At 48.3% G+C, this 17,631-nt stretch overlaps 1 protein-coding gene across 1 annotated transcript; it reads right to left on the reverse strand.

Annotated features, from left to right (window-relative positions):
• Window positions 1–1,167: 1,167 nt before the first annotated feature.
• On the reverse strand, window positions 1,168–15,407 carry LOC132836910 (matrix metalloproteinase-21-like). Its single transcript, XM_060856477.1, has 6 exons — window positions 14,780–15,407; window positions 12,613–12,752; window positions 9,645–9,786; window positions 8,005–8,262; window positions 5,672–5,844; window positions 1,168–1,464 (listed from the first exon to the last, which is right to left on the reverse strand). The coding sequence occupies exons 1-6, from the start codon at window positions 15,405–15,407 to the stop codon at window positions 1,168–1,170; spliced, it is 1,638 nt and encodes a 545-aa protein (XP_060712460.1).
• Window positions 15,408–17,631: the final 2,224 nt, after the last annotated feature.

Below are 17,631 nucleotides of genomic sequence, written 5' to 3' on the forward strand. Positions count from 1 at the left end.
TAGCCAGTAGCACATGCTTGGAAAGGTGACAAATACCACATGATTTTTTTTTGGAAAATACAACAGTCGGTGGTGATGCAGAGTCAATGGACTGAATGTCCATCTTCTGCTTCTCCATCCTGGAGTATATCAGACCATAAGATCAGATCAAACCTGCTGCGTTTCTCCAACATTATTTATTTCAGATTTCCAGAATCCACATGATTATATTTTTATTGAAATATAACATGCCGATGAAGACTCTATCATACCAAAGTAGAGTTTAGTCACTGACCTGAACTGCATAGCTCACTCTTTGCAATACTGTAGGCTGGGGACATACGTTTGTTCAGATCCGGGTAAAATTACAGGCATTTTAATCCCTGTTACAGTGTTGTATATCTTCAGATTTTTACAATTAAGATGCAAATATTCCACTTCCCAATCATAAACAGCTTCCACTGAGTCAGCATAAAACATTACTAGAGAAAAGAAATTTCACAGACAATCACCATTACAATACAATTGGACTGACGACAGCAGAGCACAGGAATCATGTTAATCTGTGGGATTTCTGCTTGTTATATATGTTCTGTTACAAATTTAGAATGCCCTGACTAATCCAGTGAAAAATCATGTGATCAAAAAGGATTAAATGCTAAAGATTCTTGGAAGGATAACCGTGTAATCAGTTGGCAATCACATGAACACGCGAGGTTCCTCAACTCCACAATATACAATTGTAAGACTGTTAGGGACATAAACCACCTTGGAGGGGAGGAGATATCAGAGTGGGTGGATGCTGCTGGGCATTGGAGTGTGAAATGACAAGTCACATCTTCATTGTGTGTGGTTTTCTTTCTTAAAAAGGAGGGTGATTGCTTTATACATTGCAGGTCCAGTGGATCGGGACATGGACAGGATTCGTTTTCCAATCAACCTGTGCAGATATGCTATTATGCATCACTGGAGCAGGTGGGATCGAACCTGGGCCTCCTGACTTAGAGGGAGGGATGTAGAAACTGGATGGTTTGGAGCACAGAGAGGTCAGGGCAAAGCGCAAAACAAATCATCTACCCCAGTCCCCCTCAAAGTTGAGTCTTTCTGTTTTTCGTGATGTTCCTGCCTCCCCTCTCCCCATCTCGGAGTCTCCCTCCTGGAACTTGAGAGGGGGTCCTTCTGCCAGCCTTAGGCCATGGCAGAGGGGTGCACATTACAGATGTCCAGCCACTGCTCACTGACCTTGCGCTTGGCTTGCAGCCCGTTGTAAGGCAGGTGGGGGTTGCTGAGCCGGTCATGTCTGTTGACCACCCTCCAGAAGTAAAGGCCCTTGAACAGGAAGGTAGTTCTGTGGGTGGCGGAATAGTAGACTGCATCTAGGTTGCTGACTGGGTGATCTCCGGGGAACAGGGCTGGGAAGACGTCGGTAATCCTCCTCGGATACCCAGGGACCCTCATGTTGGTGTTGACATTGAAGGCTGTCACCTGTGGGAGACCACAGTGATTGGGAAAGATACACATGAAAGAAATGCTGGAGGTGAGGATACATGGCAAGCCCACATTCACAAACAGTCAGGCTCCATCCAAAATGGAAAAAAAGCTGCAGAAAGGGACTTGGGGATTCATGGAGATATATAGCACACAAACAGACCATTCGGTCCAACCCATCCATGCCGACCAGATATCCCAACCTAATGTAGTCTCATTTTCCAGGACTTGGTCCATATCCCTCCAAACCCTTCCTATTCAAATACCCATCCAGATGCCTTTTAAATGCTGTAATTGTACCAGCTTCCATCACTTCCTCTGGCAGCTCATTCCATACACGCACACCCTCTGTGTGAAAAAGTTACCTCTCAAGTCCCTTTTAAGTCTTTCCCCTCTTAGCTAAAACATCTTTCCCCACCCCAGGGAAAAGACCTTGACTATTCACCCTGTCCATGCCCCTCATGACTTTATAAACTTCTATAAGGTCACCCCTCAGCTATTCAACCTCTTCCTGTAGTTCAATCTTCCAACCCTAGCAACATCCTTGTAAATCTTTACTGAACCCTTTCAAGTTTCACAACATCTTTCCGATAGGAAGGAGACCAGAATTGCGCACAATATTCCAACAGTGGCCTAACCAATGTCCTGTACAGCTGCAACATGACCTCCCAGCTCCTGTACTCAATACTCTGACCAATAAAGGAAAGCATACCAAATGCCGCCTTCACTGTCCTATCTCCCTGCAACTCTACTGACAACGACCTGTGCACTTTGTACCCAAAACACACAAAGTCAGCACATGGACAACAGGTAATTAGGAAGTGCTAATGGGATGTTGGCCCTTATTTGAAGGGGGTTGGAGTATAAGTGAAGGGAAGTCTGATTGCAATGACACAAGGGGCTGGTGAGACTACAACTGGAGTACTGTGGGCAGTTTTGATCCCATTACTGAAGGAATGATGTCATTTCATTGGAGGCAGTTCAGGAAAGGTTCACTTGGATGGTCCCTGGGATAGAGAGATTATCTAATGAGCAAAGATTAAATAGGTTGGGGCTCTCCTCACTGGAGTCTGGAAGAATGAAAGGTGATCTCACTGAAACAAAGAGGATTATTCTGAGGCTTGATGGGGTAAATACTGAGAGGATGCTTCCCTCCGAATGAAAGAGTGCCAATTTAAAACTGAAATGATGAGCAATTTCTTTTCTGAGAGGGTCCAGAGTCTTGAAACTCTGTGCGATATAAATATATGGGGACAGAGCCCTTGTCTATATTTAAGGCAGAAATGGATTCTTGATCAGTCAAGGAATTCCAGTTATGAGGGGAAGAGGCAAAAGAGTGATCCTTTTAAATGGGAGGGGTTCAGGATGTCATTTCCATGGAAAATTGTGGGAAAAGGTCAAGTTTGGGGGGAGGGCTCAGCAGGAGTTATTAAAGATCCCAAAACCAGTAATAGGACAGCATATGGAAAGGATCAGGAATCTAACATCAGGGACAACAAACAGGGGAAGATGAATGAGAACAGGGACATTGAACACAGGACTGAAGGTGCTGTACTTAAACTGTAAATGAGCTGGGAAGCACAGATTGAAATTGGTAGGAATGATGTTGTGGGTAACCCAGAGGTGTGGCCGTATGGGGATCTGGGCTGTGAACTAAATATCCAAGGATGTTCTTTCAAAAGGACAGGGAGGTGGGTGATGGTGGTGGTGATGGTGGTGGTTGGGGTGGGGGGGGGAGGGGGGGGGGGTTGCTTTGTTAGTAAGAAATGAGATTAAACTGACAGTAAAAAGTGACAGGGTCAGAAGGCCTGGGGGTTGGGTTGAGGAACCACTAAGGGTAAAAGACCCTATTAGGAGTTTTATCCAGCCTCCCAGCAGTGCTCAGGAGGTGGGGGAGGAAATAAATCAGGAGATAGAAAAGGCCAAGGAAGAAAGGCACTATTACAGCAACGATGGGGGAACTTCAATATGCAGGTGGACTGGGAATATCAGGTTGGTACCAAATCCGAAGAAAAGGATTTAGCGGAATGTCTATGACTGGGCAGTTAGGAAGGCAAGTGCAATGTTCACATTCATTTCAAGTGGGCTGGAATACAAGAGCAGGGATTTACTGCCGGGACTATCAGCTTCTGGTCAGATCACGTTTGGAACATTGTTAACAATTTTAGATCCTGCATCAAAGGATGGATGTCCTATTGTTGGAGCGAGTCCAGAGGAAATTCACGTGAATGATCCCAGGGATGAAGGGCTTGTCAGATGAAGAGTGATTGTGGACTCGAGGTCTGTACTTGATGGTGAAGGAGTCACTTGATGGAAATGGACATGGAGAGGCCCAGGATGGAGAGGAAATGAGGAAGGGAAGGATCTTTACACATTTGGCTGGGATATTCCCGCACATCCATACACTTTGTCTACTGTGCCTGTTGCTCTCTTGTGGTCTCGTCTACACTGGGGAGACAGGACACCAACTCATGGAATGTTTCAGGGAATATCTCTGGGACACACACACCAAACAACCACACTGCCCTGTGGCTGGCCACTTCAACTCCCCCTCCCACCCACCCAAGAACATGCAAGGCCTCGGCCTCCTTCACTGCCCAATCGAAGCCACCTGACACCTAGAGGAAGAACGCCTTATCTTCGACCTTGGGACCCTCCAACCGCATGGGATCAATGCCGATTTCACCAGTTTCCTCATCTCCCCTCCCCCACCTCATCCCAGATCCAACTCTCCAACTCAGCACCACCCTCATGACCTGTCCTACCTGTCCATCTTCCTTCCCACCTATCACCATCACCCTCCACCTTCATCTGCCTAATGCATTCCCAGCTACTGTTCCCCCCCAGACCCACCCCCCCTCCCATTTATTTGGCAGCCCCTTTGGGCCACCCTCCCCCATCATTCCTGATGAAGAACTTATGCTTGAAATGTTGACCCTCCTGCTCCTCAGATGCTGCCTGACCGCCTGTGCTTTTCCAGCACCACACGTTTTGACTCTGCACTTGCTGGTGTTCAGAAGGAAGGGATGACTTCCAATGGAAACTGACAGGATACCGAGAGGCCGAGATAGAGTGAATGTGGAGATGTTTCCACCAGTAGCAGAGACTGGTACCCAATGGCACAGCCTCAGAGTGAAGGGACCACCCTTTCGAACTGAGATGTGGGGGAGTTTCTTCAGCCAGAGGGTGGGGAATCTGTGGAACTCATTGCCACAGAGAGATGTGGAGGCAAAGTCTGTATTTAGTCAGAGATAGAGAGGTTCCTGATGACTAAGGGGTTCAAGGGTCATGGGGAGAAAGCAGGAGAATGGGGTTGAGAAACTTATCAGCCATGATGGGATGATGAAGCTAATTAGATTAGATTACTTACAGTGTGGAAACAGGCCCTTCGGCCCAACACGTCCACACCGACCCGCTGAAGCGCAACACACCCATTCCCCTACATTTACCCCTTACCTAACACTATGGGCAATTCAGCATGGCCAATTCACCCTGACCCACACATCTTTGGACTGTGGGAGGAAACCGGAGCACCCGGAGGAAACCCACGCAGACACGGGGAGAATGTGCAAACCCCACACAGTCAGTCGCCTGAGCCGGGAAGTGAACCCGGGTTTCTGGCACTGTGCCACCGTGCCACCCACCTAACTTGATGGGTCGAATGGTCTTGTTCTGCTCCTCTATCTTATGGTCTTATTGGTATGCATGAATACTCCCTGCTGCCTCTCAGCCCAAGGCCAGGTGGTGCTGCATTGTGGGAATTGTGTTAGCTGCTTCTTCCTTGACCTCAGCACCAATCAGCTGAAAGGATGGGGAAAGGGTTTTCTGAATTGTCTTCCAGCGGTGCAAGTAATTGTATCTCTTGAGGTGCTATTTGTTTTTCCTTTCGATGGAGATCTCCAATGGTACACATTGACACGTGTGCTGAACACAGCATACGGGTCAGCTTGGATTTCACCCAGCTCAGTCTGTTGCTTGGAATGTGAAAAACACACATGCACCCTCAATCCAACAAAATTTATTTTCCCAAAATAATTACTCGGTCACAAGGATGACACAGAAGTGTCGGCACAATCCATACTAAGTTTTCTGGGAATTTAGCAAACAGCTTCGGAATAGGGATGGAAGGAGGGGTCACCTTTCCTGATAATAGATGGTGAAGCAGTGTGTGCATGCCACTACTGTACAGGTAAGGGACACTCACCTGGCTCTCCTTGAAGAAGTAGATGCATTGGTCACGTCTGTCAAAGAAGGCTGTGTTGATGGGTCCAGAAATACCTGGGAATCCACTGGAGATGAGCTTGGGATATCTGACACCCCGAGAATCCTCTGTGTATGCACGGTCATTGAAATTGTCATATCTCCAGTAGCGGGTGCCTACCAGACAATGCAATGACATGATTAACGTCTGTGTTTGTCGACGTTTACAAAGACATTAAAAGGGATGCACTCTTCTTGTCACCAAAACTGACTCGTTTCCTGTCCGTCAGTGTCAGCACATCCCATCCCCTCTGTCATCCAGCAGTCCAACCTCTGGCCACAGAACGTGTGCACACTGAGTTACTGAATGGAGTTGAAAGCTGGAGGGCATAGGTTTAAGTTGGGGGGGGGGGGGGTAAGTAATTTAAGAGGGGCAATGTCTTCACACAGAGGGTGGTACGTGTACAGAATGAGCTGCCAGAGGAAGTGGTGGAAGCTGGTACAATTACAACATTTAAAAACATTTGGATAGGGACATGAGGATGGGAAGGGTTGAGAAAGATAGGACCAAATATGGGCAGTTGGAACTCTCTGCGTGGACAGCACAGAGCAGTTTGGGCCCAAGGGCCTGTTTCCATGCTGTGTTACTCTATGATTCCATGGTTTAGATTAGATTAGATTCACTACAGTGTGGAAACAGGCCCTTCGGCCCAACAAGTCCACACCGACCCTCCAAAGACGAACCCACCCAGATCCATTTCTCTCTGACTAGTGCACCTAACACTACGGGCAATTTAGCATGGCCAATTCACCTGAGCCGCACATCTTTGTGACTGCGGGAGGAAACCATAGCACCCGGAGGAAACCCACGCAGACACGGGGAGAATGTGCAAACTCCACACAGACAGTCACCTGAGGCTGGAGTCGAACCTGGGTCCCTGATGCTGTGAGGCAGCAGTGCTAACCACTGAGCCACCGTGTTGTTTCAGAAGGAAGGATGGGTTGCAGTGATAGATTTTCCTGTCTTCACTCTATCATGTTTGGAGAACTGCTCATTCAGGGAGCCAGTGTGAACATGCTGGGTGAAGTGGCCTCACACTGAATTGTGACTGTTCTGTAATGAGTAAGAAAACTGGTCTGTTTATATTTCTATCCTGAAAGTGAGCTGCAAACCGAGCAGGTGTGAGGTGAGAACAAATCTAATTAGGGTATCGAATGCACTGCCTGATAACGTGGGAGGGGGATAATGTTCAATGGGGGCATTGGATGGTTATTTAGATGGTAATGGTATGTAGGGATATGGGGAAAAGGCAGGAGATTGACATGAGGTGATAGCATGGACGATGGGCCAAACTGCCTCCTTCTGCACAGAATCAATTCTGAGTCCTTGATCTTGAAATCATTTAAAATCTGATTACACATTCACTGGTGGTGGGTTCATTGCTGACATTTTTCCTTGGAACAAGCTTATTTTCACCAATAATTTGTCCAATCTGCCACACACATAAGCAACTCAAGCAAGTTGTTTCTTGGCACCTTACCATTTCTTTTGTGTGTGTTTTAAAAAGTACTTTTTCAGAAGCTGCCTGGTTGTGTTGTGACAAAGCTGCTCCTTTATCAAGGTTATGCAGTCCTTGGAGTTATTTTTCAGAGAGGTTGTAAAAGACACAGAATCCGTAAACTCTAAGTTGAAAGGTTTTAGGGACAGTTTGAGTATAGCTAACAGATACTGCCTCAGGAAAAAGGCTTTCAAGTTTAAAATAAAATGCACGTGTACAATGAAAGGGGATTGGCCAGTTCTCCCAGTTCAGCCTTTCTCTGGTTTGGTTTAGTTTCTAGCAACAGTGTGGAGAAGCTGCTGGACCCAAAGAAGCAGGTCCATGTTGACCTTACCACTCTCTGACATCTCTCCTGTGAGACCCTGGGTTTGGTTTTACCTTGTGTGTCAAGGGGTGTTTATGGGAGATTGTTGCAAGTATTTGGAACAGCATCATTAAGTTGAGATGACCTGTTGAGTTTTTGGAGAGGTTAAGTTATTCTATATTCTGGACACACTTTTGATGGTGTTTCATTTGGTACTCTGTAAATAAATTCTGGTTTGTTTAAAACTAAGTGGTTTGACCAGCTGCATCCCTCCTGGAATATCCACTTTCCACCTGCTTAAAACAACCAGCAAAGTTAGGGTCTGGGCTACTTTGCTGAAATGCTTTGAGGGGGGGGTCTGGCCTGGTCCATAACAATGTTGCTTGTGTGTGGCATGTAGCCAGTTTGTAAAGGAAACCAACATTGAAGGCACACTCTGAAATTCACAAGCAACTGCTTTGCACTGTCCGCTACCTTTGAAGAAGTAAGCAGCGTCTTTAGACCAGGTACAGACGTGGACGAAGGCATCAATCCTTGCGGTGGGAATGCCGTGCCAGCCACTGTAGATAGGCAGTGGGTCACCGTACCGCGTGCGGTTGTTCCGGTTCTCGTACATCCAGTACCAGGTGCCTCGGAAGAAGTAGGTGTTGAAGCCCAGCACCAGCCTCCCGTCCTCACCCCTCTCACGTCGAACCCAGTCAAACACAGTGTCGAACGGACCCTCGCAGACCCCTGTCCACAAAAAGGGAGAGCTAAAGCCAAGCGGGGGAAAGAAGAGGAAAATCTCTGACAACCAGCGTGTGGGAGCACAGGGAATAATCCCCGAATGAGGAGGAATCTCTCATCTTTGGAGAGAGATGAGGAATTCCTTGTCAGAGGGCAGTCAACATGTGGAATCCTTGACCACAGAACTGGTCATTCCATGTCATCATAGTCATGTCACTGGATTAGCATTCCAGAACCCCAGGTCAATATTCCACGGATCCAACCTCGAATCCCCTGAGTCAGATGAGGAAACTCAAACTGAGTGAAAATCTGGAACGGACAGCTGCCCGATAGATGGTTGTTGTAAAAACCCATCTCAATCACTCAGGTGCACTGTCAGGAAAGGAAATCTCTCATCCTTATCCAGTCTGGATTTGATTCCAGACACCACAGCAAAGTCTTTGACTCTAAACTGTCCTCTGGGCAATAAATGTTTGTCCAGCCAGCAACTGTCTTGGCCCGGGAATGGTTTTTAAATTTAATCTGCCTGCCTTGATTAATCCAGAAGGGCATTGGGAGTCTTGGGGACAGGGCAGGAAGGTGGAGTTGAGGTTTATCAGATTAGCCACCATCTTATTGAATGGCTGAGCACGCTGGATGGGCCGAATGGCTGACATCTCATGGTTTGTACATCTTGTGGTCTCAGGAACTGGGGTGGGGGGAATCGGTTTTGATTCCAGATCCAGAAATGGTTGAGAGATAGAGATCAGTGGACTTGAACCTTCAAGTCTGGGAATCTATTGAGCTCCCCACACATCATCATTTATTTTTGTCCCCAATTTCCCCCTCCTACCCTCGAACCCAAAACCATTCTGCCCTTTTCTGAAGGGATGCCAGACACCTGACGAGTGAAGAAACAATGTTGGTGGCATCCAATATGGGGTTAACTGAGTGAGAATCAGTCGAGTAGTTATAGGGAGCTCCAAATCAGTGAGAATTAGGAACTGTGGTCAACTGAACTAACTTAAAGTGCAGTGTCAGGGAATCACAAACTGTGTGCCCTTGAACCAGTGGGGTGAACTTCTCATGACCAACCTCAGAGAGTGTCAGACTGTCTCCTCTGTGTATTTTTTAAACCTGACAAAGCCATCTCTCCCAGTGATGTGACCCTTGTGGTTTCTCACCCCTGTAGGGAGAACCTTCACCACCAGGGGCAGCAGTGGTCCTGTCACCCTTTGGGGAGGGGAGGGCACCAGAGAGGTGAGCAATGAACACTGGTCTCACCAGCAATGCAGGAACACTGAGAATCGATATTTTAATACCGATAGTGAAGTATCATTTCTGGACCCAGAATCCACAGCATGGACCAGGTTTACCAAAGGTGCCCCAGACGCAAGGGAGCTGCTTACCGTACAGTTGCTGAATGGCCCTTCTGTCCGTCCAGGCTAGCTCGGTGTCCCTGCCCTCTGTGCTGTAGTTGGGCTGCATCATTGAGCCCATGCCGTACATGTGAGGCAAGCCCAGGACATGGCCCACTTCATGTACAGCCACCTGTAAGTGGGGAGAACGAACAGACCCACGTCAGTCCACGTCACCTTCGGAACCTGTGCTTAGAATTTACAAACCACTCAGCACAGGTGAGCGCTCCTCAGGAGTCCCACTCTCCTGTTCCTCAGATGCGTTTGTTCGGTAGTTGTACAATGGCCTTTTGGAAGCTCCTGTTGAGGCTGTTCATGTGACAGTGGTTTCTCGATCACCAGCAGTGTGTTTATCCTGGTGGGGAGGGGAGGGACACACGTTCGTCTACACCTTGTCATTTTCTTTGATTACCAAGGTTTGGTTCCCCCAATAAGCAAACTGCTCCCAGAACAACTTCCTCCCAACTGACTCCATCAAGCCCTTTATCATTTGAACTCCTTGACTGAATCTCTTCCTACGTTTCGTTGCTTTGAGGAGATGAGCCTCAGCTCCCCCCCCTTGCCTGCCCACACAATGGAAATTCTTCTCATCTGCTCTTTTTTGGGTGAATCCATCGCCCCCCCCAAGCCCATCGCTCGCACCCCACCCCCTATCTGTCTTGTCCAATCTCCTTCCAAGAGGTTGTGCCCTTTCACCTTGCTGAGATTTGCGTTGTGGGTGCAATACAGTATTCCAAACCCCAGCAGTGAGGATGAACAGATGCTGCTGGGTCTGTTCAGTTCAGACAGAAATGTCAGATTTGTTTTTGAGCATGGGCTTGGTAAAATATCAGTTCGGACTACAGCCACAGACCATTCGGCCAATCGTGTCTGTGTTGGTTGGGGTGAAAACAGGGCAGCGACCCATTCTGAGGCTATTCCCCATAGCCTGGTCGATAGCCTTCCACATTCCAGTGTTTCAGGGGCGGATCTGGGCTCTTTTCCAATGGGTTGAGGGCTTTCACCTCCATCACCATGTGTGTTTGCCACCTCCTTTGATGAAGCTAGTGCTTCCAATTAAACCTGTTGGACTATAACCTGGTGTTGTGTGATTTTTAACTTTGTACACCCCAGTCCAACACCGGCATCTCCAAATCATGACCACCAAACTGGGCAGTGAATTCCAAATACCTCTCATAGTTCCTCTTGACCGTCAACCGATTCCCCCGAAACTGAATGTACCCTGATAGTTGACCCCTCTGCTAGGTCTTTCCTGTCTCCCCTATCGAGCCCCTTCATCATTTCTACACCTCAGAACTATCACCCTTCAGCCTCCTCTGTTCTGAGTAAAACAACTCCAGCCTATCCAATCCTTCTTCACACCTACAGCTTTCAAGCCCTCACAACATTCCTGTAACTCTCTGCTGTTGTCTATCTCAAGAGACAGCGAGAGGGAGCAACTCTGTCCTCCCCATAATGTGGAGACTAGAAGTGTCACCAAAACTCTGGTGGATAAACAGGCAAAGAAGACTTGCTTTTTCAGAATACGTTCCAGATTTTGGGATGCTTTACAAAAATCCTTTCCAGCCAATGAAGGATTTTTGTGGTGTAGGACTATGGTGAGCCACAGAACGCACAGTAACGGTGAGCCAGCAGATTTCCACATCTGACCCTTGGCCAGCCCCATGCATTGGAAGGTGAGTAGGGGAAGGGCTCCTGACTGCTTTCCAGAGGCCAGACTGAGAGGAGTACGGTAATCTCAGAGGGATGTGGGGCTGCGGGAGATGCCTGAGATCGGGACGGATGGGATGGATGTGAATTTTAAAATTAAACATGGTTTGGGTGAAGGGAGTCACTATCGGTAGTGAGCACTGTGGGTGATAGGAAAACAGGACTCGTTGCCAGTTCAGATTTCTGCCATCATCATGGCTCAAAGTTTGTGCGAAGATTGTTGCTGCTCGTTGTTGTGGTTCTGTTCACCGAGCTGGAAGTTTTTGTTGCAAACGTTTCGTCCCCTGGCTAGGCGACATCATCAGTGCAAAACTAATGTAGTTTACAAAATACCATGCAAGGACTGCACAAAACACTATATAGGACAAACAGGAAGACAGCTAACAATCCGCATACATGAACATCAACTAGCCACGAAACGACACGACCAGCTATCCCTAGTAGCCACACACGCAGACAACAAGCAACATGAATTCGACTGGGACAACACTACTATCATAGGGCAAGCCAGACAGAAAACAGCCAGGGAATTCCTACAGGCATGGCATTCACCCACAAACTCCATCAACAAACACATCGACCTGGACCCAATATACCAACCACTACAGCGGACAGCTGAAACTGACACCCGGAAGCGGCAAGGACAGACCACTATAAATATCGGAAGAAACATCAAAGAAGCGCTTCGCAGGAGGCTCCAAAGCACTGATGATGTCGCCTAGCCAAGAGACGAAACGATTGCAACAAAAACTTCCAGCTCAGCGAACAGAACCACAACATCATCATGGCTCTGCAGAGGTCGGAAATTCTTCAGGAAGATGTGCTCAGTCCTGAGGAAAGTGAGGGATGATGGTGGGTTTTAGCAGTAGATGAGTTGAGATGGCATGGGATTGAGCTCTGTTACATGGGGAGTAATGAGTTGATTTATGGATACGAGATGGGAAGTTCATCTCAGGGACAAATGTGACGCCAAGTTTGGGAGCCCACTAGATTAATGTTGGACTGTTGCCAGGGAGATGGATGGAGTTGCTCACTGGGCGTCAATGGCTCATCAATGGCTTGAACCATGAGACTTACAGTGTGACCTTCTGCTGCTCAGCCTCTTCCTTCATCCTCTGTGACAAGGTTTGGGAGGTGGCTGCGGGGGGGACAGGGTGGGGTCTCAGTGTCAGACTAGAGGCAGTGTCAGCAAACTTGCTTTCTGTCCTGTCTTCCCACCAATCCCCTGCGTCTGACCCCAGCAGCTTACCCTGAGCAGGCTGATGCCCTGGTCACTGTTGACTGCTGTGAAATGTTCATCGTCATCAAAGTGAATGGCTCTGTTCTGCCAGGAGTGTGCCACCTCTTGTCCAGCTCCATCAAACGCCTGAGAGCAGCCCAAGTGCCGTCCTGAGGAGGAATTCGAGGTGTGATTCCATTCACTGAAACAAAAAGCTTCCTGAAACTTGCAATTCAGTGGTGACAGGTTGCTCTTCTTGGCATGACTGTGCACAAGGAGGCCGTTCAGCCCATCCTGCCTATCCCAGCTGTGTTACCTTGTCCAATCCAGAGCCAGTGTCCTACCTCTTGTCTGCATCTCCCTGCACTACCTTACTACTCTAAATAAAACCTCAATCCCCATGATCAATGCCCCAGTTGAATCTGCCTTCACCATATTTCCCTTCCGGACCCTAACGAGTCACTGTGTGACAAGAGTGGACTCGATGGGCCGAATGACCTTACTTCCACTCCTATGTCTTATGGTCTAAGCGGATGTTATTGCTCGGATCACCACTGCTTCATGTGCACATCACTTTAGATCTATGTCCCATCATTCTTGTTCCTTTTGCGAGCGGACATAATGTTGAGGTTATTGTGTGGCAGCTGAGGAAGATTCCCCATTGACCACACTTCACCTTGGCTGTGTACAGGGCAGTTAAGAAGGTGTTAGCACACTTGCCTTCATTGCTCAGCCTTTTGAGTGTCAGAGTTGGGATGTCATGTTGCAGTTTTACAGGACATTGGTGAGGCCTCTTCTGGAAGACTGTGTGATAGGGAACGATATTATTCAGCTAGAGAGGGTTCAGAAGAGATTTACCAGAATGTTGCCAAGACTGGAGGGTTTGAGTTATAAGGAGAGGCTGAAAACACTGAGATAGTTTTCACTGGAGTGGAGGAGGTTGATGGGTGACCTTAGAGAGCTTTATAAAATCATGTGAGGCATAGATAGGGTGAACAGATAGGTATCTTTTCCTGGGTTTGGGCATTTCAGAGCTAGGGAGAATATTTTTAAAGTGAGGATGGAAATATTTTGAAAAAGACATGAGGAGTAATTTGTTTTCACACAGAGACTGTGTGGAATGAACTTCCAGAGGAAGTAATGGATGCAGATACAGTTAGAACATTTAAAATGCTTTTGGATAAATTCATGAGAACTAAATGTTTGGAGGGATATGGGCCAGATGCAGGGACTAATTCGGTTTGGTATCCCGGTCAGCACAGACTGGTTGGACCGAAGGGTCTGTTTCTGTGCTCTGTCAGTCTGTAACTCAAACTACAGACAGACAATTAATGTTGATCTAGCCAGCAACAGACAGATCCTGTGAAGGAATTTCATTTTAAAATCTCATGAATTCCTTTCAATTAACTGGCCAGTTCACATCAGCCAACTCTCCTTTTGCGTCCTCTTATTTCTGTTTAAAATACAGCTTTTGGATGCATTCCTCTCTCTCCTCCACCTCACAGAAAACACAGCTCAGATAAACTGTCCTGACAACATTCTGCCACTCATCTCATTGCTGAATGGCTGTCAGTTGAGAGAGGTGGGGAACATTCAGCCAGGTCTGGGTGGAAGTGGGCAGGTGCAGCAGGTAATACAGAAGGTGAACAGAGTGCTGGCCTTCATTGGGAGAGGATCCAAGTACAGGAACAAGGATTTCTTGCTGCAACTGTCGAGGCCATCCCTGGAATACTGTGTGCCCCTTGGCCTCAGTCTCAGAGGAAGAATGCTCTTGCTGTAGAGGGAGCACAGCGAAATTGGATTACTATGGTGACAGGACTGACGCAGGAGGAGAGATTGAGTCTGTGAGGATTGGATTCACTGAAGATTCAGAAGAATGAGGAAGGGCCTCAGTGGTACCTCTAAAATTCGAAGAGGACTAGACAGTCCAGAAGCAGGAAGGATGTTCCGAATGGAACAGGGAAATCAGAACCGTGGTGATAGTTTAAGGGGAAGCGACACACCTTTTTGGACCAAGATGTGGAGAAATTTCTTGGACATTGGCAGGGGTGGGGTGGGAATGAGATTAGGGTATTGAGTTCAATGATTGGTCATGACCATGTTGAATGGCAAAGCAGGGCAGAATGGCCCACTCCTGCTCCTATTTCTAAAAAAAAAGCCTATCTCAGCTAGCTTGGCCAACACTGCCAAGGGTTACCGGTTCCAAACGCCAGTGTGATGTCCAGCAGCGAGACAGGGGAGCTCAGATCCTCCTCAAAGTCAATGGGTGTGACCTCACTCCACAGCCTGAAGGCCAGGTGAATGGCTGCTCTCTGCTCCAGCACTGGTAACTGAGAGCTGTAACCCTCCGTCAGCAGGCGCCACCTCAGGCTTCGTTTGCGGAACACCAGGCCAGAGACATTACCGTCTGCGACCTCCCTTCTCCTCCCTCGGGCCCTCAGGTGGTGGAGGAGGAGGTGATGGGAGAACTTCTTGGTGCGGACCAGACCTTGATCTAATGCAGCCCGCCTGCCCTTGACCTCCATGGTGGCCAGGGGCGACGGTACACCGGGATGCCACCCCTGGTCAGGCACCCCACACCGGGGGCTGTTCATGGCCTCTCTTGTGGCTGGGTCGAAGGTCCCAGTGACCGCCAGTCCGGTTATTCCCTGGAATGCCTTCAGAGCGTGCCGAAAGGCCGGACTCTCCACCTTCTGGTCGGCAGGACCCTCTGTCTGTTTTGAGACCTCGATGTCCTCCTGGATGGGGCTGCTCATGTCTGGGGGAACGGGATCTTCATGAGCTGGGTCTGGCTGCTGGGAGTCCTCCCAATCGACTGACCCCATCCATCCGTATTTGGTGAGGAATTTCTGAAGGAAAACACAAAGCTGGTGAGTGCTGGGGAGCACAGCAGTGAGCTACCCTTCCCTTCTGCTACAATATCCAGCTGCTTTCCCAAGGGGTCTGGGCCCAGGCCTTCAAGAATGGGAGCTGCTGGGATGGGGGGGATGTCTTGTCTTGAAATTAACCTTTGGCAGCATGGTATCACTGGCTCTTGGAGCCCCTGATGACCTGGTATTCCTCCTTCTACACTCCAACAACAAGGTCACAAAGTATGTGTCCTACCCACAAACGTCAGCAACACGGGCTGCTGGAGGCAGATGGAGAACTGTCTAATTTGGATAGATTGGCCATACAAAACAAAAATCTCCCTGCAGCACCCAGGGATGTGCTGTCTAGGTGGGATTGCCAGGATTATAAAAACCCCATGCGGGATGACAGGGATGGGCTGGGTCTGGTTCGGATACTGTTCAGAGGGTCAGTGCAGACTGAATGGGCTGAATGGCCATCACCTGCATTGTCAGGGTTCTATAATTCTATGACTCTATGACTTTGAGGCTGCCTGGTTTTTTTTAAATTTCTGATCGAGGGTCACTGAACTGGAAACCTTCACACTGCATTCTCTCTCTCTCTCTCCCTCTCTCCCCCTCCACAAATGCTGAATTTCTACAGCAATTTCTGTTGGTGTTTCAGATTTCCAGCATCCCCTCGCCCCCTCCAGTTCTTTGCTAAGTTTTTCCAAGTAGCTCCCCTCGAATTCTGAACGACTACGAATTTTCTAGCGTTTGGCCGAATTCATTCATTTATTGGATTGACTGCAGGCGGTCACTGTGCTTCTGAATCTGAGCTTTGCAGGCAGTTACAGTATTGAAACCTTCACCTTTAAACCCACCAGTTGATCTTGCCCAGAACTGATCAACAGGATGAGAAGAGAACGCACCTCACTTCTGTTCCCTTTGCTGCACAACTCTATGACTCTCTGATCTCTCCAAAGTGGAGATTACTCAGGGCGGTCCTTTACCTGGGCGGATTGCTCGGTGTTGATGGTGGGAGCTTGATGAGGAGCCTGTTTAATATCAGAGTGATCCCTCCTGTGAAAGATTCTCTCCGGTGTGCTCCAGCGACAGAAGACGCAGGCCAGCAGAGCAGAGAGAGAGAGGAGCTGCATTGTTGTACCTGTGAACGAGGTAGCCTTTCACCTCCCTCTGCCCCCTTTTATAGATCGAGCCCGCTGCTGTGGTGCAGTCAGTGCTGAACCGCTGGTGTGACCCGACACGCTCCACTTCCAACAGCTCCTGCAAGCTTGGCTGAGCTTCTCAAATTGCAACCAGGCTTGTCATCTCCAGTGGGCAATCCTGGGGGAAAAAATAAAAGCCTTTTGTTTTTTTGCCGTGGGCGGGCAAAACGTTTCCCTAACATCCCGCGAGGAAATGGCCAAAAGTAGAAAGATTGAGCGAGAGCATCTCGATATTGAGAGATCTCAGACATAAATACCTGCCAGTGGGGGAGAATATCAGGGCCATCATTCTGAAGCATGGAGGGGAGGGGAGAGACAGACAGGAAGAGGTTGGGAGAGGCAGTTTGAGAGCTCAGGACTTAGTGACACACAACTCAGTAAAACTGCTGCAAGGGGTTGTCAGTCTGCTGGAGATCGATGGAAGGTTGAGAGATTGTCCAGAGAGAGTTGAATGTACAAACTTCTGAATTTGGAGCAGATGTAGACCCCACAGTCCACTCAGCACCTTGCATCCACCCTGCTATTCACAAAGATCAGAACTGATCTGTTTGTGTTCTGAACTGCACCTTCCCATCTCTGTACCCTCCATCCCTACCCATGAGCTTTGATTGTTCTCCCTGGGGAGATTGCATCCATTGCTCCCTGTTATTCCCTGAAACTGAATTGAATTGAATTTATTGTCACATGTATTGAGGCACAGTGAAAAGCTTTGTCTTGTGAGCAATGCAGGCAGATCACAGAGTTAAGTAGCATAAATAAGTTAATAATAGGTAAACTCGACTCAGGCGACTGACTGTGTGGAGTTTGCACGTTCTCCCCGTGTCTGCGTGCGTTTCCTCTGGGTGCTCCGGTTTCCTCCCACAGTCCAAAGATGTGCGGGTCAGGTAAATTGGCCATGCTAAATTGCCCGTAGTGTTAGGTAAGGGGTAAAATGTAGGGGTATGGGTGGGTTGCGCTTCGGCGTGTCGGTGTGGACTTGTTGGGCCGAAGGG

Source organism: Hemiscyllium ocellatum, chromosome 48 (genome assembly GCF_020745735.1).
Source record: "Hemiscyllium ocellatum isolate sHemOce1 chromosome 48, sHemOce1.pat.X.cur, whole genome shotgun sequence".
NCBI lineage: Eukaryota > Metazoa > Chordata > Chondrichthyes > Orectolobiformes > Hemiscylliidae > Hemiscyllium > Hemiscyllium ocellatum.